At 36.6% G+C, this 21,945-nt stretch overlaps 1 protein-coding gene across 2 annotated transcripts; it reads right to left on the bottom strand.

Moving 5' to 3' along the window:
* Positions 1-819: 819 nt before the first annotated feature.
* On the bottom strand, positions 820-3,670 carry LOC149175360 (putative E3 ubiquitin-protein ligase ARI9). Of its 2 annotated transcripts, none has more exons than XM_089419622.1 (4): positions 3,324-3,670; positions 2,689-3,213; positions 1,920-2,575; positions 820-1,235 (listed from the first exon to the last, which is right to left on the bottom strand). In XM_089419622.1, the coding sequence occupies exons 1-4, from the start codon at positions 3,609-3,611 to the stop codon at positions 1,172-1,174; spliced, it is 1,533 nt and encodes a 510-aa protein (XP_089275748.1). In that variant the 5' UTR covers positions 3,612-3,670; the 3' UTR covers positions 820-1,171. The 2 variants fall into 2 exon arrangements, with proteins under 2 accessions (XP_089275748.1, XP_089275749.1); XM_089419623.1 differs by having other exon boundaries at positions 2,689-2,904.
* Between the last annotated feature and the right edge of the window lie 18,275 nt (positions 3,671-21,945).

The raw sequence follows: 21,945 nt of genomic DNA, 5'->3' as shown, positions 1-21,945 counted from the left end.
GCCACTATATCAGACATAGGGAAATTTTTTTATTAAAAGCCATCATAAAATGACATAGAACACCTATACCTATTGTTTCTTCTTAATAGAAATTGCCCATTCTAGAAAATCAATATTTTTTCACAATGGTTTTAAACCTTTCATTGATAAAATAAATGGTAAATTATATCTCAGTCAACTTTCATCATCTCAATATTTCAATTATTATTTTAATTGTGTATTACCAACTTAACACAAACACGTTAAACAACCTAAATCTAATACAACTTTTCCAATTCAACAATTCCAACTTAACAATCCTATCAATCCCATAACCATCTCTTTGTACCTTTTGAGACAGTTGCTAGTAAATAGAATGATTGATAAAAACTAATAGAATGGCTACTAAAATTATTAAAAAGAAATTGATTAAAGAAGAATGGAAAAATATTTAGTTATTAAAATATTCTTTCATTCCTCTTCAATCACTTTTTTCTTCAATAGTTTTTCCTAACAATTAAATTTCATGAACTCTTACCAATCTGCTCCTACACTTGTCACAAACAGCGTATATGTTTGATGATAGATACAGTATTTTAATCAAAATAAAAAGTTTCTCGAGAAGAAAAAGCAAATTAACAATATAAATTTTAGCTATAAAAATCAATACTCAAATATAGTTTTAATTACTATCTCAAAATTTTAAAAATAATAATGATGATTATAACTATTAAAATTAATATTTACATATGCAAATTTAAAAACATATACAAATATTATTTAAAAAAAACAACAATAAAACAAAACATTTCAAAATTAATTAATTTTGATCATTCTTCTAAACCATATAATAATTTCTATAGCTTTGATTCATCGTGTAATAATCTCCATATTACAAATCCTCTTCTAAAATGAGTACAATTTTGAGCATCATCAATTTGAAAAAAGTACAATTTTGAACATCATCAACTTGACAAAAAGAGAATTCACCCACAGTTTTCCTGAGAAAACTTGGGCTACTTTGCAAAACCAGGACCACTCCGAAAAAAACCAAGGCTGGCTAGTTGGCCAAAAGGCCTACCAAAAAATGCAGTGAGCATTAGCAAAACATGTGTAGAGCCAATATACTCTCAAAACATAGCATTTTGCTAACCCTAAATGCAATAAACCCTGATCCACATTGCATTTAGTGTCAGCAATGGCAAGAAGTTGCCTTCCACGCTAATCCACATTTATAACAAAACTGGTAACCGCACCTGAAACACCACCCAAAATGCTATGTGTCAATTCTCCTTTGTAGTTACATAAACACTACCCCTTCAATTTCCTGTAATGAACACCGAATGGAATGGTAGTTGTACTAAAATAATATTTTCTTTACATGGTTAGTATTTTATTGATAGGTACATAAATAATATATAATTTAATTTAAAAACAGTTTTTTGAAAAACCATTTTAAAAATTTTAATATATATATAAATTTTAGTAAATTGTTTCTGTTTAGCTAAGAGTATGTTTTTTTTTTTAAAAGATTAACATTTAAGTTGGAAGATATTTGGTAGAGTAAAATTTTATAACGACATAATTTCTAGATAGAATAATTTTTTCTGAATAATAATGAGCCATAAACAAATAAGTATCAATAATAACCGTTTTCACTTTTAATTTAACAACTAAATTATAATAAATTGTATTTTTATATCACATTCTAAATCTGGAGAAAACTACTGATCTCCCTTTTCCAGATTGGAACGTGTTAGGTTTATAAACTGCAGCAAATAAGTCACTTGTGTTAGGTTGATAAACTGCAGCAAATAAGTTACATTAGGCTGAGAATCGCCCCTGTTTTCCAATCAGAAACAATTATATTTATCAATATTAATTCACAACATCCCTATTTATATTTATTGCCCATGAAGTCATTTTACCAGCTTACTGACCTGCAAGTCATGTGACAGCATCCCAAATTTATTTCAATGATATATTTACAGCTTGCACACCGTTGCCACCCATTCTCTTTGGCAAGCTTGAATAGCATCAGATCACCTTCCTCTTTCTCAGAATCCGATAATTTCTGCAATTCAGAACAGTCTAAGCCTGCATGCCATGGCACACCGCATTGAGCACAGAATAACCCTCTGCATTGAGGACACTCTGATTCTTTATTAACAACAGCAGCTGCCTCACTTGAGCATGCTACTTCATCAGGCGCAGCATCCTTCAACAAGAGTGCCGAACAATTCCGAAAAGGGCAGTACACCTTCTGAGAAGGGGGAATACTGGCTTCCACCAATGCCAAACTCCACTGCTCAAAGGTTTGTTTTGGAAGGATCACTACACAATGTTCAGGCGTCAGATGCTCGCTGCAATCGGGCTCAGGGCAACCAATGGACACCAAATTTTCTTGCAGTTTATTACAGATATGGAGGGTTATGCAAGTACAACAAAACCTGTGCGAGCAAACCCTGTTATCAAAAAATTCAGAAGGGAATTTTTCTTCTAAACAGATCCCACATAGTCGCTTCATAACAGGGGAATCTTCATTTCCCTCCACCCCTTCCTTCCCAATCCTGCTCTCATTATTAGGCGATGAATCCTGCGTACAAAACAAGCAGAAACGATACCCTCGAACTTGTCTCTGTTCCCAAAAAAACAAAAAAAAGGAAAAATATCGCATTCCTCCATGGCTATGAAGAATTAATAACCCACCTCGGAGGAAACAGTGGAAGAGCTTGCACTTGAATCTGAAGAAGAATGGGCACCTGCAAATTCGTATGGTATCTGTGGCTGCCGTGGACATGCACACACCACTTCCTCCAATAGAAGTTGCAGAGAATTGTCATGGACAGATTCTTTCAATGCTTCATCGAGTAGAAGTTGCAGAGCATGGTCGTGGACAGATTCTTCCATTGCTTCCCGATGCTCCTGTTCATCCGACATATCTTCAAGAGAAGTTTGTTTTGGAAGGATCACTTCACACTGTTCAGGCGTCAGATGCTCGCTGTTATCGGACTCAGGAAAAGCAATGGGCACCAAATTTTCTTGCGATTTATTACAAATATGGAGGGTTATACAAGTACAACAAAACCTGTGCGAGCAAACCCTATTATCAAAAAATTCAGAAGGGCATTTTTCTTCTAAACAGATCCCACACAGTTGCTTCATAAGACGGGAATCTTCATTTCCCTCCACCCCTTCCTTCCCAGTCCTGCTCTCATTATTAGGCGAGGAATCCTGTGGACAAAACAAACATAAACGATACCCACAAACTACTCTCGTTTCTCAAAAAACAAAAAAGGCAAAAAATTGCATTCCTCCATGGCTATGAAGAATGAATAACCCACCTCGGAGGGAGCAGTGGAAGAGCTTGCCCTTGAATCTGAAGAAGATTGGGCACCTGTAAATTCGTATGGTATCTGTGCCTCTTGAGTCTGGAGTGGCTTCCGTGGACATGCACACACCACTTCCTCCAATAGAAGTTGCAGAGAATTGTCACGGACAGATTCTTCCATTGCTTCATCGAGTAGAAGTTGCAGCGCATGGTCATGGACAGATCCTTTCATTGCTTGCCGATGCTCCTGTTCATCCAACATACCTTCAATTGCTTCCCGACGCTTCTGTTCATCCAACATACCTTCGACAGGTTTTGACGTGTTTTCAAACTGAAACGTACAATATAAATGAATGAGTAATTTATTTGCAAGTTTACCCTTTAAATTGCATTGTAAATGGGTGTGTTTTGTAAGTTTAGTAATTAAATTGCATTGTAATTGGGCGTGCTTTTGTAAGTCTACTCATTAAATTGCATTGTAAATGGGCGGTTGGTTAGTATCACAATTTTTTATCTTCATTCATATGAGTGGTGTGGCAAGATATTTGGCTTCTCACCTTGTATCTAATTTGGAAGGAGGAGGCGAGGGCGAGGGACAGGGAGAATGATATTAGTGATTCATAGTAGGGCTTTTAGTTTTGAAGCACTATCAATAAAAAATGATATTAGTGATTCATAGTAGGGCTTTTAGTTTTGAAGCACTATCAATAAAAAATGTACAAGCATGCTAAGCCACAACAAAAGCCTAAGACAAAGTCAGAGTTGCATCCTGATTCAAAGCAATGAGCATAATTCAATTTGTGGTCATCTTCAAACAGATATCAGTTTGCAATCATCTTCAAATCACCATTTGTGAGCACTTCCCATTCGCAGAAGAGATTAGAAAAGGTTCCAAGAATTGTTGAGCCTTAGAGCCAAGTTCCATAGTTTGTGGTGATCTTCAAATCTCCATTTATGAGCACTTTCAATTAGCAGAAGGAATAAAATTCTAACGAAATCAGAAAATGTTCAAGGAACTATTAAGCCTTAGAGCCAACTTCCACAATTTGCAATCATGTTCAAATCACCATTTGTGGGCACTTCCAATCAACATAAGACATCAACTTTTACCCAAATTTGGGCAATTAAAATGTTTGGTATTAATGGATACACATAAATACAACTTCATATTCCAAGAGATCTCTTCGACTCATGATGACAATTCAATTGCACTTGTGGCTTTTTTTCCTTCCTCACAAGTGAATAATCTAATTCACATAATGCATGAAGACTACATTTCAAACACTCCCCCCCTTAATTCAAACAAGTGTATGTGAGTCAAGGAAGAGAGATAAAATATGGCGGTGAATAACAACCAATGGTTGGATTTGCTCTTTGAATATGGTGACTTAAGGAAGATGACAAACCTGGAATGAGGTATCAGAAACAAAAGACTTTCATTAGTGGTGGTTTAATGTTGACCACCAACTCGAGTTTGGATTGAGGTAGTTCCTAAAACAATTCTAAATATGGCTAGAAGTTGATGTAAACTATGAAATGGAAGTGCTCTCTGATGGTAGTTTAAAGATGAACATAAACTGTTGAGATGGTTGTTTAAATATGACCACAAACTATTGTCCAGTAGAAGTAATTAGTTTTCTACTGAGTGGTGGTTTAGGTAAGACCACAAACTCAATGGTGCTCATGGAAAATGAGTCTGTATCTAGCTATAACTCTGACTATGGTTCTAAACTTTGGTTATTGGCTCTGGTTCCTTCATTCTAGTTCATCTCACTAGAGCTAAGATTGGAGCTAGAGAAACTCAATTTTGTTTTGTGAATCTTGTAATCAAGATAGAATCCAGTTTCAAAGTGTTGTGTTTCTTTAGGAAAGCTCATCTTCGCCTACTCCATTTCCACATTATATTCTTAAATGCCAACATTGTCATTGAGTTGGCCACATGAAAGATTAGTGTTTTGATCTTCATCCTCGTGAGCATTGTGTGAAACACATTCAGCGTTCAAACAAATGTTCTAGAAACAAGACTCTTGCAAGAGAAAATATTCACTTTAAATGGATCACTTCTTGGCAATGGTCATCAAAAACCAAGAAGATATATTGGTCATATCATAGAATTCATTCTTGAGTATTGACATGTCTTACGATGGAGAAATTTTCATCTTCTCACCATGTATCTGAAAATGGGGGAATTGATAGTTAGCTACTAGTTTCAAAGTCATATCAAGTGAGCCTGAGCCAAAGTGAAACATAGAGCCTAAGCCTCAAGCTTGAGCCCAATTTAGAGTTGCAACCTAAGTCAAATCCATGAACATGATTCAGTTTGTGGTAATCTTCAAGTCTACATTAGTTTGTTGCCATGTTTAAATCGTCAATTGTGATCACTTCGAGTTAGTAGAAGACATCAATTTCTGGCTAAAACAAGAAATGTTCTAGGAACTATTGAGCATTAGAACCAAGATCCATAGTTTTTGGTCATCCTCAAAATTACATCAGTGTGCAATCATCTTCAAATGACCATTTCTGAGCACTTCCTGTTAGCAAAAGACATCAAATTTTAGCTAAATCAATAAATATTCCAACAACCATTGAGCCTTAGAGCCAAATTCCACAGTTTTTTATTGCACTAAGAGGCGCTCTACAACCCAATATAGGGGAGATGTGTAGGTGTAAAGTAAGAAAGGAAGTATGTCAACATTTTCTAAATGTCAAGTATATCTATATGTATATATATAAACAAAACAAAATTACATGTCAGATTTAAATTAAAACATATATAAATGTAAAATGTAAAATAATTTATTTTAAAATTAAAATACATATTATTATTTTAATTTGATCACTGTTATTATACTAATTCACATACCATACTTTATTTATGTCTAAGATTTTCAAGTGGTTTGGGTAAACTTGGTTCAATGAAGTTATGGTTTTAGAGATCTAGGTTTATAAGAACCCATGGTTTTTTCCATGGTATTCATGTGGAATATAACCTATTTAAATGCAGGAAAAATTGCGATCAAATAAAATTCTATAGTGTAAGTATATAATATCATATGACGAAAACTCACCACAAAATTTGAAAAAATAATAAGAAAGAATGGATTTAAAGTAGTTACTTATTTTGGTATCAAGTTTATGGTATTTGATTGTTTTAAATTTGTACAAATTACTAATGGATATATTGCCAAGTTCATCTTTAAAGTTCCAAATTGTCATCATATTGTGCTTTTTTCTCATTGAAAAGCATCAATGGTTTTTAATTGTAAAGTTAATCAAAGTTCTTAATAACTGCAAGATTGAGAGGAAGAATCTTAGTGTTAATGTAAAATTCAATTAGGATAAATAAATTGTTGGTGAAGTGATTCTTGGTTTTACCATTGGATATATCTTAACCTCTATAGATATCTTTAGGGTTGGATATATTTTTTTAGTAAAATCGTGTTGCATTATAAATATGTTGATTGATTGAGAAATAACTGAGTGCATTTTATGAATATTTGCACTTTTAGGTTATATATGGAATATAATAATATTTGAATAATTCAAATTTTAAGAAAAAATATTAAAATGAAACATTTGTAATAATAAATTTGGCTAATAAAATGTGTGGTAAGTTTTTTTAAACTTTTCCCTCCAATCACAATGGTGTCGGTTCAATTTCAACATGAGCATGCCTAACACAAATTTTTATCAAAATTATTAAATTTGTATGGCTTTGGTGTAGTGGTTTGAATGGGAAAACAATTTACATTTAAATTTTCATTAATGATTGTGACGTAGAATTTGAATAATTCAAATTTTAATAAAAAAAAGTATTAAAATGAAACATTTGCAACACTAAATTTGGCTAAAAATGCATGGCATGTTTTTTTAACTTTTCCCTCCAATCACAATGTTATCAACAGAGTGTCAACATGAGCATCCCTAGCACAAAATTGTATCAAAATTATTGAATTTGTATGGCTTTGTTATAGTAGTTTGGATGAGCAAACAATTTACATTTAAATTTTCATTACTGGTTGTGATGTAGAATTTAACCAAATTGAACACCAAGATATGCTCTAGAAAACCGTTTCAGTAGAAACCTAGCTGGAAGGTTATGTTTCCCTACTCTCTTTTGTTTGGAATGGAAAAAGAAGGTACTCTCTATGGATTTTCCTAAGACTTATGGCTTGTGGGATGCTATAAAACACAAATCCCCTCCCTTATGCCCTCTCACTATCCACACTCAATTAGTCTACTCTATATGAAACAAAATGAAAGCAAAATAGAATGAGACCCCTTTTCCTCCTAGTGGCTCAATTATAACACAATCTAATAGTCAAATGCAATTTAAATTTGACCCATTCAACCCTCAACATGGGTTACAACTCAACCTTTCTATAGTCCTCTTCATATTCCCCATGTGGCTAGCCCCTTTTCTATGAGTAAAGGGGGTTGATATTTCATCTTCTCAAATTATGATGGTCATTCAAACTAGGTCAACTTCTAAGAGGCATAATTTTTGCATCTAGACTCTATTTAATGTGATTCTTGCATTATTAGTGATCCATATTGGATCATTATATTATTTGTCATCCATCTTAGTGCATTCAGAGTGGAAAAAGTGGAGGAATAAGCTCACGAGACCGTTTTTATCGGCGAGACCCAGTTTGGCAAAACGGGCTCTGAAACCTTCTACGAACGTTTTGAAGCATCAAATGAAGTTTTTGGGGGGTAAAACTTTGTCGCTTAAATGCATCATATTTTCATGATATTCTACACACAAAGATCTTTCCAACAACACAAGAAGCGCATCAATCAAAGTTATATGTATGCGAAAATTATGCCACTCAGAAGTTGACCTCTCTATTTTCACCACCATAGTTCGGGAGGATGTCGCGTCAACCCCCATTATTCATGGAAAAGGGACTAGCCACGTGATTTTGATGTAAAAGACTCTAAAGGAGTCTATATTGTAACTTTGGTTAAGAGTTGAGGTAGTCAAACTTAACCACTAGTAGGCTATCAAGTTGTGTTATAATCAGGCCACTAGGAGGAAGAGGCATTCCAGTCTTTCGAGTGCATTTCTTCCATAGCTGAGCAAAAATAGGCAAGAGAGATAGGAAGTAAAGCACACAAAGAGGATTTGTGCATTGTAGAAACCCACGGGCCACAACCCATACTTCTTTGTACCTGTAGCCATATTTCTAGACAGAGAAAGAGAGCGAAGCGACCTCACTTTCCAACTGGGTTTTTTCCCAAAAGGGTTTCCTAGAGCATATTTTGTATCTTGTGTGTGTGGGGGCTTATTTTCTATATAATTTCCATCCACATGCATGCATTAATTATAGTAAAATCTAAAATATAGAAATTTAATAAAACTGTAATAGTATAGAATCTCATTTAAAAAATAAAAATTATCAAATGTGTTGTGATAAAATGTCTAGTGGAATATCCACGACAGTTTACGGATCAATTAGAAAGGTCCTAGAGTGCATAACAATGTCACTTCGTCCTATGATTAATCAAGAAAGATAGCCCTAAAAATATGTCATTTAAGTCCTGAAACTAACCCCGAAAAGTTTCAAACCCTAATTCTCGAAACTAGGTCCCACTGGTAAAAATGTTCCTATAATTCGTTTATTTCAAATTTTCCACTATAAAATCATTGAGATGGATTGAAAATTATATAATGATCCAATCCAAATTATTCATGACAAAATTCATCCCACTAACAATATCGAAGTTGAGTGTGGTAGACTTAGTTTCCTCCTTTAGACTCAAAGAATGGATACCCTATCTGTTGGATTCAAGAACATAGAGACCGGTCAATGGGCTCATGTAGGTCATGTTGAGGAAGGCTAAATCCATCAATTAAAAATTACAATGGAAATAAAAGACTAATACCCACTCCCCCACTCAACGAGACAAAAAGTATGGAATAATGCTTAGCTCTAAATGACGTCTATATATTTTTTCTTATTGTTTATATCTTGGTTAGTTTTTTAGATTGTTAACATGTAGGAAAATTCGGAATTTTAACTTCTCTAGAATGCTAGAATATGAACTAGTTGGCCTAGATGTTTGTTTGTTTCCTAAAACTTGTGAATTTGTTGCTTGTACTAAGTGATATGTATTGAAGCTTATTGTTTTGATTATTAAAAAAAAATGTTAGTTGGGAGGGATGGGCGCATGGGAGGTAGTGTTGTATGTATAGTAGTTATTGAACCAAGCTTTTTCTTCAAACATGAAATGTTGAAGATATCATGTAAGTTCCTTTTTTTGGTATTTCTAAAGCATAAGTTACTTGGTCAACTCTTCTTGGACTTGGTAATGGTCATAAAACATGGCAAGAGCTAACGAGCCTGCCATAGGGCATTAAATGCCCGCTTAGCTACATGCTCTATAACGCGATAACACACGCGCGCGGTGAGTAGATAAATTAAAAATAATGGCGGTGTGTTATCGCGTTATGGAGCATGCAACTAAGCGAACATTTAATGCCCTATGGCAGGCTCGTTAGCTCTTGCCATAAAACATGGGCGCAAGTTTATGATTTTGTAAATTTTTAGTGAATTTTAATTGTACAATTATGACTAAACAAACATCCATTATCCTACTTCAAATTCATAGTGAACTATTTTCAAATCAACTTGCTATTGAATTCATTACATAACGAAATAAGTTTTTTAACAACAACTTTTAAATTATAAGCACCATAATATTTTTATTGAAAGTGGAAGATGCCCATATAAGGCTTCAAATGGAGTTCTTCTGGCCAAAAAGTTATATATGGTGTTGTAACACCCTTGAGGTAGATGTAGCCCATTATGCCACTATCTCAAGGTATTCCTCCAAGAATTTATTTACCACTTCAATTCTTAAATTCATGAGGGGATGTTATGAAGTGCTCATCATTAATATGATTCCTACATATTGAAGTAATTTTTTTTCATAAGTTATCTTTATTAATGAAAAAAAAAAAAATTCTTATTTTTTAAAGAATTACAAGTAAAGTCTTTATTAATGAAAACTTTTTTTATTTATAGTTACAAAATATATAACAAAAATAAACAAAATAATTTTATACAACATATACAAATATAAATTAACCACTTTTTCCATTGAATCACTTGTTTAGGGTATCTATTGTGAAACATATTTAAAAAAAAATCATGAAGTACAAGCCATGCTTCTAATTGGAGAGTTAACTTGTATATTAAAGGCCATTTTAGAAAGATTGGAAATTCAATGGGTAAAAAATAAAGATATTTATGATAGCTGGAAAATTAAAAGAAAATTTAAATTTTGTTACAGATTAAATTTTACATTTAGTAATCCATTTTTTTCTTAATTACATTTCTAGTAAGTGTTTAAGGGGATCAAATCTTTTTAAGTGTAAACTTTCTTTAAAGTGTAAAATTTAGAAGAAAAATAAAGGTTTAAATCTTAAGATATTTGATCCCTCTGAGTAATTCCACACTTGTTTGTGGGACGAGGGGTTCCCCAACAATTTGACTCCTAAATTCTAAATAGGTGTACATATCTCATGAGGTATGCATATTCAATGTCTCTCTAGATTCAAACCTATAGTATCTTAAGAGAAAACACATGCTCTTAACCATTATTAAAATCATTTAAATGCTACATATCAATTTTATGTTAACAATTGAATGGATATAGATCTCTCTCTTATTTAGAAAGTAATTATTTTTTTCTTAGACATTCAAATATATATATATAATGGATATTCAAATAATTTACTGAAATGTTTTTTAAAAGTAAAAGAATTATGTAACAGCGTTGGTAAAAAAATCCATGTAAAAAAGTTAATAAAGGTAAAATAATAAGCACGATCATGGGACACTTATTCCAAGTTGAATGTTGGGCAAATACATCCAGTGTGGGTGTTCATTTGTTTTATTATGGCTAAGGAAATTGGCAAAGGCAATGGCAAAGACTTTGGAAAGGTAAAATGACATTTTTGGCAATTTATTCATGAAAATATTGGAAATTAGGAGAAAAAGGAGGGTGAAAGGTCACAGGTTGCATGTGAGAAGGAAAATGAAGGAAAATAATGGAAAATGAAGAAAATAGAGATCTCATTAATAAAAATGCTTCTGAGGATCAGTTTGTAACTTTTGTTAGTTCATTTTTGGAGCTCTCTTTCTATTCTCTCTCTCACACACTCTTGGACACTTGGACTTTTCTTAGAGTGCTTTAGCACTGGATTAAGAAAAGAAAATAAGGCAAGAGGAAGAAAAGATCAAGCAAGGAAGAGTAGGATCAAGAGGCTACAGTGAGATTATTTGTAGGTATCGAGTTGCATGTATGGTTTCCTTGCTAGTTTTGGCATGGATGGTTATGAATGTGTGTTATTAGTTCTCTTGTTGTTATTGGCATGGGTTTTTCTAGGTGTGGTAGTGTTCTTCAGCCTTGCCTTTCCATTTCTGAATAGCCATGGTGTGATGGGTTTCTCATGTTTTGGTTGAGCTGGATTGTCGGATGGATTTGAAACTGAGTGAGGTGGTCTCTGAAAGAAAGAACACATGGCCTAGTGATCCTTGAATCAGACTGTGGATTGCGGTAAATCCTTGGCCTAGTAACCCCTGAACTGGACTGTGGGTTGCAGTAAAGCCAGATTTTGTGTTACCTCAGTGGGCCTAGAAATCCTTGACCAGTGAATGGTGGGATATACGATAAATCCTAGACGTGGGCACCCTCGATCGGGCCTAAGAATCCTTGTCCGATGAATGTCAAGATATATGGTAAATCCTGGAGGGTGGAGTCTTGATTAGTCCTAGGTATTATCAATCATTGTATGGTGGGATGTACAATAAAGCCTAGGGACTAGGAGAGATAGGCAAATTCCTCACGGTGTAGGTGGAGAAATTTGGTGGCATCCATGCTTGTTTAGGACCTAGGGATCTGGTGTGAATTATGGTAAAGCCTAGTTCTATTGATGAGGGTGAGGTGGTTTAGCCTCGGGAAGTCCTGGTTGATTTATGGTTATGAGTCCCACATTCACGCTTGGAATATGACACGAGGGTGATTGGATAAAAGAAAGATTTGGTTCACCCAATCTATGGTCGGGTGGTTCATGGAAGTCCTATACCTCGTTGGCTTATGCATTCATTAATAAGAGTTACTTTTCCTTGGTATTTCATGTGTAAATGTATTGTTTATATGTGGATTTTATGGTTGTTGTATCCTTATTACTTATGTTGTTCATATGTTGGTTATGAGTATGTTTTATGACAATGGTGATGTATGCCTCTCATCATGTTTTGATTTGTAAATGAATGAACAATGAATATATGACCTAATAGATGATAATGCATCTAATGTGATAAGGCATCAATGCTTCTTAACGATTCTCAAATAAGTATGAGACCCTTATGCCCACATTCGTTGTTATGACCTGTAGAATGCATATTTGCGAAATGTTTGATGAAATGCATGTCCTGGCTAGTAGGGGTCCATTCAATTCATTGATCAAATGTTTGCATTAGTATCTTTGTTTCTATTTTGTTTATCATTTTTGGAAGTTTCATATAGTTCTAGGTAGTGGATTGAGTCTTGGCCCTAAAAAAGTGGCACAAAATTCGGGGTCACTAACACAGAACTACCTGAAAAAGTCCCCACTCGCTGGCATGCCCTTGCTGTGGGAGCGACTGGAAGGTCCCAATCGCATACATGTCCATGTCATAGGAGACGTTGAGGCTCTAGGTCAGTAAAATGTCAAGTTACCTCAGGGCTTGGTCACCTGGTAGGGTTGGTTGGCTCGTGAAGGTTTTGTAACATGTGTAGAAAGTCATATTGGTTGTGTTTTGTCGATTGCACTTCCTTAATTGTACATGGGGATTTGAATCAGATCATAGTAGTCTCTCGTCACATGTTTACCCCAACGAACCTATTAACTTGGGTAAATGTGGGAGGAGGGTGTTAAAGAGTGGTATCAAAGCATGGTTCACCCCTTGGACTGGATAGGCGATGTGTTGGTCATACATTCATGTCGGTTACATATGTGTTCCTTATACTTATGGTTTATGTGTTTGTTTGCATATGCACGGTGGTGGTCATGGTTGCAGTGGTGTCGCTATGTGAAAGTTGATGGTGTTGTTGTGGAATGTGTCGTCATGAGTGTATGATTGGTTGTGCATTGTTTATGTATGTCAGTGTTTACACGTTGTTATGCATACATTAATATGGTTGTAGTTATCATGCATGAGGTCATGATGTGTGTTGATATGGTCATGCGTTGATGACTGGACTATGGTTAGGATGATATCTATATGTTGTTATGATTATGTTTATACATGTATTGTGTTGATTTGGTGGATCTTGTAGATGAGATATCCTCCCCAAAACTGTTGAAAAGTGTGCAACAAGCAATGCTTGTTGAGAATGCAACAAGATGATGGAGCTTAGTGAAAAGAGTCGCCTTCACTAAGTGGGCTTGCAGGCAAATTATGGTGCAAGTTCTATTTTTGATCCCAATAGGGATGATCACAGTATGGGTGACCACAGTATGAGTGATCACAGTATGAGTGATCAAAGTCTATTTTTAGACTGGTTGTCAAAAATAGAAAAGTCAAATATTATTGTCTCATAATAATATTTAGACTATAAACTTGATCTTATTCTCTTGGAGCACTTCAGGATGAGCTACGGATGTGGTACATGCAGATCCCAGAAGGAAATACGTGGTTACGTATGGGATGACTAATATTTGCATGCAGGACTTCAGTTAGAACTCAAGTGAGTTGAGATTAGTGGACTGGAGGTGCAGTTGATGGAGTTGTGTTCAGTGTAACTTTGTTAAACTAGTTGTATTTAGTCTAACTGATCAATAGACTAGAGATGAGTTGGGTGAATTAGTTATTAATTAATTCACAAGTTATTAACTCATAATGCAACTATAGAATACATCAGTTAACTCAGTTGCATGTCAGTGCATGTTCAGTTCAGCAGGGACAGGTGTTAGAGGATCAGATTGCTATCAGTTGTGACTATAGCTGTGCATGATGATTTGCACAATCAGAGGGATTGAGTATGCCAATGAATTGGCCAATATCAAGAATTGTAGCCTGTGCTCACGTCCAACACAGTGTGAGTGATTATTTGCAGGTCAAATACGAGTTTGGTAAACCATTCTCATCAATTCTTGAGCAAGTATTGAGCTGTAGAGGCAGGCAAGCAGTGGGGGGAGATTTGGAGATCAAATCTGAGCTGTATTGTGTGTAGCATGAGGAGATAGTACTGAGTACTTGGGATGAGTATTGTACTATGTATTGTTATATGATTCAATCAATATAATATACAGATAGTTGGGGTTTTTAGTGAGATGCTTTCCCCGGGATACATACTGTGTTAATGAGTTTGATTGATGCTTCTATGTGCACCTGTGAATGTTTCTGCTTCTGTAAATTGATGATCAACGTAGAGGAGGTTATGTATTATGCATGTTCCGCTTATAAGTGTATAATCAGGATAATATCTGTGAATATGTGTCATATTATTCAAAATTTCTACATGGTATCAGAGCTGCTTGATTTGTAGAAGAGAATTTTACAGGATATCAAGCGAGGATTGATCATCAGATCTATTATTAAGGAAGTGTTTACATTTTATTTCTTCAGGCAGAGTCTGTGATCGGGCCAGGTAGCCTCTGGATTCATCCTTCTTTTGGAAGGTGAGATATCCAGTGAATTCCCATACAGTCGATCTCTGTACAAGAAATACTTTGTTCTCACGAATTCTAGATCAGGAGCGGTTGAGTTTTGAGCTGGTGGAATTCGAATTTAATTCCAAAGCAAGAGATAAAACTCAGAAACATTAAGTGTGAGAATGGAGACAGTATGCCCTAGTATCTCACGAAGTTCACCCAATGCCGGGATGAGCTGGGAAGTGTGGGGGTGACTGTCGGATGAGGATGGTGAGTCTAGCACTCCTTGACCTTCCTAAGAGTTGGCATAGCTACTAGGACTCAGTGAATGGAAGGGAGAAACTGCTAGGATGGGAGAGACTTTGGTCGGATCTTGTGTAGGAGGAGATTAGACGGAGCACCATAGACGGTTCTTCATCCATGCATGATGAGGAGAACTGTGCCTTAGAGAGTAAGGCGAAGAAGGGAAAGAAGAAGGTTTCTCTTTCCGAATCTAGTTCTTCCAATGATGGGAAGAAGGTTGACAAGTCGAAGGTGAGATGCTTTCGTTGTCATGAGTTGGGTCATTATGCTACTAATTGCCCAAAGAAGAAATCCAAGAAGGGATCCGGGGAAGGATCTGAAGGTGAGGCAGCCTCACTTGCTTCACAGTTTGAGTTGGATTTCACACTCTTCGCATGCATGGTTTCATCCATGATAGGAAGTGGTTGGTTTCTTGACAGTGGAGCTTCTTTCCACATGACCGGTGACAAAATTTTGTTCAGTACTTTGGAGGAGAAATATCTCCAGATACTCATAGGGATGGGTAATGATGAGAAGTATAGTGTCTCAGGTGTAGGCACGGTTATTTTTCAAAGGGAGCATGGAGCTCGCCTTACCTTGACCGATGTCAAGTATGTACCAGGACTGAAGAGAAACTTGGTGTTGATCGCGATGCTGGAAGACAGAGGCTATGATGTAGTCTTCAGTAAGGGAAAGGTTTTCCTTAGACACATCATCGCTAGACAGGTGAATCAGATTGGTTCACGGGTCAAGATCCTGTATGCTCTTGAGGTTCAAGATGCATGCAAAGCCTTGAGCAGCAAGGCAACTGATGGAGACTTGGTGGTTGAGAGGGAGCGTATATTACCTCTCAACATGCAGAGCCAGAAGAAGTCTCAGACGATTGTGGAGGAGCCACAATTGGTGCAGCAGCTTCAGAAGGTTGTGGAGCAGCCACAACAAGGGAAGCTGAGAGGAGATCGAGTAGAGACATCTACTCATCCAGAGACCTCTAGTAGGGGGAAATTTCGAGCCAGGTGGGCTGAGGGATCGCATGCAGCCATACCTCCAGGTAGGAGGTGGGGTGATGTGGATTGATCGTCCCAAGGAAGAGGGGTAGGATCCTTGAGGTACCCAACCTCTTGGATGAGACCTTGCTACGGGAGCCCCAATGTGTAGTAGCAGGAACTGATTGATTAGGTAGAGACAGATGCGGATGGAGCGGCAGAGAGAGCGACAATGCAGGGAATCCCATGACAACGCATAGCTAGCAGGCTGCAGCAATGCGAGAGGCACAAGTGTTTTGCACAGTGCTAGGTGGCACAGAGAGGTGTGCAATGGTGCGAGATGCATGGAGATGTTGCAGTAGCGCATATGTCAGAGAGGGAGCACTTGTCAGCAGCAGGTAGAGCTTCAGCATCAGAGGGTCTTTCTAGCCCAACAGGGAGGTCAGTTGGGAGGTGCAGTGTAGATGCAATGCTGGGAGATAGAACCAGCAACAACACGGATGTAGTCAAAGATCAAAGTGACAGAGGCTAGAGCAGTTAGATACTGAAGAGCACAGAGATGCAGAGTTTTCAGTCGACAGAGGCAATAGCAGTCAGAGACTTTGATGACAGAGCAAGTGGACCGGCCAGATGTGTTGCATGGAGAACATTCCAGAGTTACAGGATCGGGTTTGAGAGGAAGCCTTTCTTGTTGAGAGGGAGTGTTGAAAAGTGTGCAACAAGAAATGCTTGTTGAGAATGCAACAAGATGATGGAGCTTAGTGAAAAGAGTCGCCTTCACTAAGTGGGCCCGCAGGCAAATTATGGCGCAAGTTCTATTTTTGATCCCAGCAGGGATGATCATAGTATGGGTGATCACAGTATGGGTGACCACAGTATGGGTGATCACATTATGAGTGATCAAAGTCTATTTTTAGACTGGATGTCAAAAATAGAAAAGTCAAATATTATTGTCTCATAATAATATTTAGACTATAAACTTGATCTTATTCTCTTGGAGCACTTCAGGATGAGATACGGATGTGGTACATGCAGATCCCAGAAGGAAATACGTGGTTACCTATGGGATGACTAATATTTGCATGCAGGACTTCAGTTAGAACTCAAGTGAGTTGAGTTTAGTGGACTGGAGGTGCAGTTGATGGAGTTGTGTTCAGTTTAACTTTGTTAAACTAGTTGTATTTAGTCTAACTGATCAATAGACTAGAGATGAGTTGGGTGAATTAGTTATTAATTAATTCACAAGTTATTAACTCATAATGCAACTATAGAATACATCAGTTAACTCAGTTGCATGTCAGTGCATGTTCAGTTCAGCAGGGACAGGTGTTAGAGGATCAGATTGCTATCAATTGTGACTATAGCTGTGCATGATGATTTGCACAATCAAAGGGATTGAGTATGCTAATGAATTGGCCAATATCAAGAATTGTAGCCTGTGCTCACGTCCAACACAGTGTGAGTGATTATTTGCAGGTCAAATACGAGTTTGGTAAACCATTCTCATCAATTCTTGAGCAGGTATTGAGCTGTAAAGGCAGGCAAGCAGCGGGGAGAGATTTGGAGATCAAATCTGAGCTGTATTGTGTGTAGCATGAGGAGATAGTACTGAGTACTTGGGATGAGTATTGTACTATGTATTGCTACATGATTCAATCAATATAATAAACAGATAGTTGGGGTTTTTAGCGAGATGTTTTCCCCGGGATACATACTGTGTTAATGAGTTTGATTGATGCTTCTATGTGCACCTGTGAATGTTTATGCTTCTGTAAATTGATGATCAACGTAGAGGAGGTTATGTATTATGCATGTTCCGCTTATAAGTGTATAATCATGATAATCTCTGTGAATATGTGTCATACTAGCATTTGCACCACATGTTGCAAAGGAAACGCCGTAAGGCAGTGATATAAAAAACAATAGCATAGAAGAAAGAAGTCAAAATTTTATGCAAATGACATAAGAAACAACAGCATAGAAGAAAGAAGTCAAATTTTTATGCAATTTTGTTTCTTTACCGGTGTTTATTTGTTATCATCAACAAATGGCTAGATCATCTATTCATATTACCAAGTGCTTTCAGTTCATAAGGTTTATCCTAAGGTCCTTGATGGATGCCAATACTGTCTTCTGACATTGCTTGATGAACATTTGACAAAGGATGAGAACAATGATGTAATTGAAATTCAAAGATTATGAATAAATAAGGAAGACCTTTATATAAGGGAAATTAACTCAATATGTTCATTTTAAAGATATGCTATCACCAATATTAATATTCATTAGGTTGGGGACAAATAGAAAATTAGCATTAGGTTTCTAACATCCAAATGGTCTCACCATTGTTTGAATTAAGCACTCCTAGTGATAAAAAGAGTGAGAGTATGTTAAAAATTGGATTCTATGAGCTTCTAGAGGCCATTATGTTGTCAAAGATTGCCCGAGGTGAGAATTAATCAAGTGTCGGATACCCAAAAAACCAGCCATTGGATTTAGTAAACTACAAGTAAAGCCTGTTCAAGGTGTAAGATCGAATTTACCATAATGAGCATAGACAAACTAACTAGTGGACAGGTAGTCAAACAAACTATGTGCTTCTAAAGGCATTATGTCGTCAAATATTGCAGATGCCCCAACATGAGAATTAAACAGGTGGATGATACTAGAATTAGGTGGATGATACTAGAATTTGAATGTGTAACATCAAAGTTCCAAATGGCTAGTTTATAAAGAGAAAATTAGTAAGAAAGGAGCAGGGTAATCTTATATAATTTCATTGGCTTCACATTTGAACATTATGTTGTTCTGAACCATGATACCCTTAATTCATATATTAATTCAATGGAGTTGCCCTCTGTCAGGCTTGCCTGGGCATGTATTTATTTATGTGAGGTTGTGGCTAGTATCACAGTCACATGTCTCTGCCTTTCGTTTGCATGGATCTATGCTGGGCCCTGGCCGACCAGTAGTCTGCTCTACTTTCCATTGGTGCAACAGTGAGACAGAGCCTTGAACAAAAGTTCAGTCTGGTAACGTAATAGAAAAGGCATATGTTCTTGACTTAAAGGGATGACCGGCTGGTGATCTCATATGTCGTTTTCCCATTTTCTGAGCATTCACATCCACCACTTCTTTAAGTATCGCTTGTGTTACAAGCGAAAGTTAGATTGCTTCTCTGTGTTGAATGATCCACTCAGGAGATTAATTTGGGTGTTAGGATGTTTAGCCAGTTTATAATTGAAATCGTGTAGAAAATTAATGAGAATTTGAAATCACTATTTTATTTCTGAAACGAAAAAACGATTTAAACACATTAATTTTTTTCACCATATTCCGATGAGAACTGGGCCGTCGGGGCAAAATTGTAGTTTCAATAGATAATGCATCTCCTCAATCGCGTAGTCTAAACAGATCACAATTTTGCTCGAAAAAAAAATAGAAATTCTAATATGATTTTGAGAAAATCTCACAGAATTTTTTGAGAATCTCGGATACCACTGTCAAGCTTCAGGATTTTGGGGTGCCCTCCTCTGTTTTCAAAGTCTTAATTTATATTGGAGAAGGGAATGACCAATGTCTTTTTATTTGCATTTTTGTTATACACTAAAAGAACTACTAGTACCCTTTTATCCACAATTTCTCTATACAAGGAGCATAGATTTAAATTTCCCAAAAAAAAATAACCTGTTACAATTTTACAAAATGTTAAAAGACACAACAGCATGAATACAGGGTATGCCAGCTTCCTTTTAAAAGCTTTGCACATGAAATCGAGCTCGAAACCAGATCTGCATAATCTTATATAATGTGACCATGATCTTGCAACTGATGCATGAACTCCCTCTCCTGGGTAACAAATCTGGCTAAAGCAAACTTCCCAGCACTTTTATAGGCATCTATAACTGCCTTGAACATGAATTCGTTTGGCTGAAAACCCTTCTGTTTCATTTTGTAAAACATTCTCCTAACACCGTCTACCAACCCTAGCTTCCCATAGCAAAATGTCATACTTGCATAAGTAATTGTATCTGGTTCAAGACCTTTGGCTTGCATGATCATGAACATGTTGTAAGCTTCATTAATCCTCCCAGCACTACCAAGTGCATATATAACATCATTGTAAGAAGACACATCAAAATCCAACCCAGAAGCTCTCAGTTCATCACAAGCTTCCAAAGCTTCAGCATGCATCCCCACTGCAGAAAAGATTGTCATTCTCAAGGCTTGAATACCATGTGGAAGCTATACAAGGAGCATAGATTTAAATTTCCCGAAAAAAAAAACCCTGTTACAATTTTACAAAATGTTAAAAGACACAACAGCATGAATACAGGGTATGCCAGCTTCCTTTTAAAAGCTTTGCACATGAAATCGAGCTCGAAACCAGATCTGCATAATCTTATATAATGTGACCATGATCTTGCAACTGATGCATGAACTCCCTCTCCTGGGTAACAAATCTGGCTAAAGCAAACTTCCCAGCACTTTTATAGGCATCTATAACTGCCTTGAACATGAATTCGTTTGGCTGAAAACCCTTCTGTTTCATTTTGTAAAACATTCTCCTAACACCGTCTACCAACCCTAGCTTCCCATAGCTAATTGTCATACTTGCATAAGTAATTGTATCTGGTTCAAGACCTTTGGCTTGCATGATCATGAACATGTTGTAAGCTTCATTAATCCTCCCAGCACTACCAAGTGCATATATAACAGCATTGTAAGAAGACACATCAAAATCCAACCCAGAAGCTCTCAGTTCATCACAAGCTTCCAAAGCTTCAGCATGCATCCCCACTGCAGAAAAGATTGTCATTCTCAAGGCCTGAATACCATGTGGAAGCCCACTTTTACGTGCAACATCGAGCTGCTCTACTGTATCCCTTGGAATGCCTCCTCTCTTCAGAAGAATGCCCAGTGTTTTGTATGTATTCTCATTGGGTGAAGCCTTTAGTTTTAACATTTGATGAAAAACTTCAGCAGCCTCTCTCAATCTTCCATCTGCAATGAACAGGCTAATGACGCTATTAAAAGAACGTTAGTAAGAAATCCCGATTCTAACATTTCCTTTGCAATTTCAGTGGCTTCATTAAGCCTTCCATTCTTTTTGTATAAGGACAACATCATGGAAAAAGAAAATTCATTTGCCTGCTGCTTTTCCTTCAAGACTTTGAATACTTCTTGTGCTTCAGTCACCATATCAGTGCGAGCATAAAGGTCAAGCATACAACCTGATAAAAAGGCATCTGGTTCAACACCCAATTTCTGTATGCGTTTGTACGTTTCTTGTGCTTCCTTCAAAAAACCACGTTTACTATAAACCTTAATCAAAGAACTATACACCACAGAGTTCCCTGAAAAACCAGCATTTTTCATTATTTGAAAGTAACGTACAACTTCTTCCACACATCCAGCTTCAGCAAATGCATTTATCAAGGCACCATAAACAAAAACATCTAGCTCCACACCTGCGTTAACCATCTTTTCAAACATCTTCTCTGCCTCTGCAGCTCGACCCAATCTTCCATAGGCGGCAATAACAGCACAAAATGATGAACCCTGGAGGTTGGGAGTGGATCATAAGCTCCCGGAAGAAACTTGGAAACTGAGGAGGCCAGGCTATAATGACACTGGGTAGCAGACCCCGCAATTACAAAGGAAAAGAACATACAGTAGGTAATGTTAAACGTATGTAACTGGTAAACAAGCTGCAA

Source organism: Pinus tabuliformis, chromosome 4_1, assembly GCF_031772625.1.
Source record: "Pinus tabuliformis cultivar Carrire ecotype Pingquan chromosome 4_1, CPIR1, whole genome shotgun sequence".
NCBI lineage: Eukaryota > Viridiplantae > Streptophyta > Pinopsida > Pinales > Pinaceae > Pinus > Pinus tabuliformis.
The sequence above is the reverse complement of the archived record's forward strand: the minus strand, read 5'-3'. Positions and strand labels throughout refer to the sequence as shown.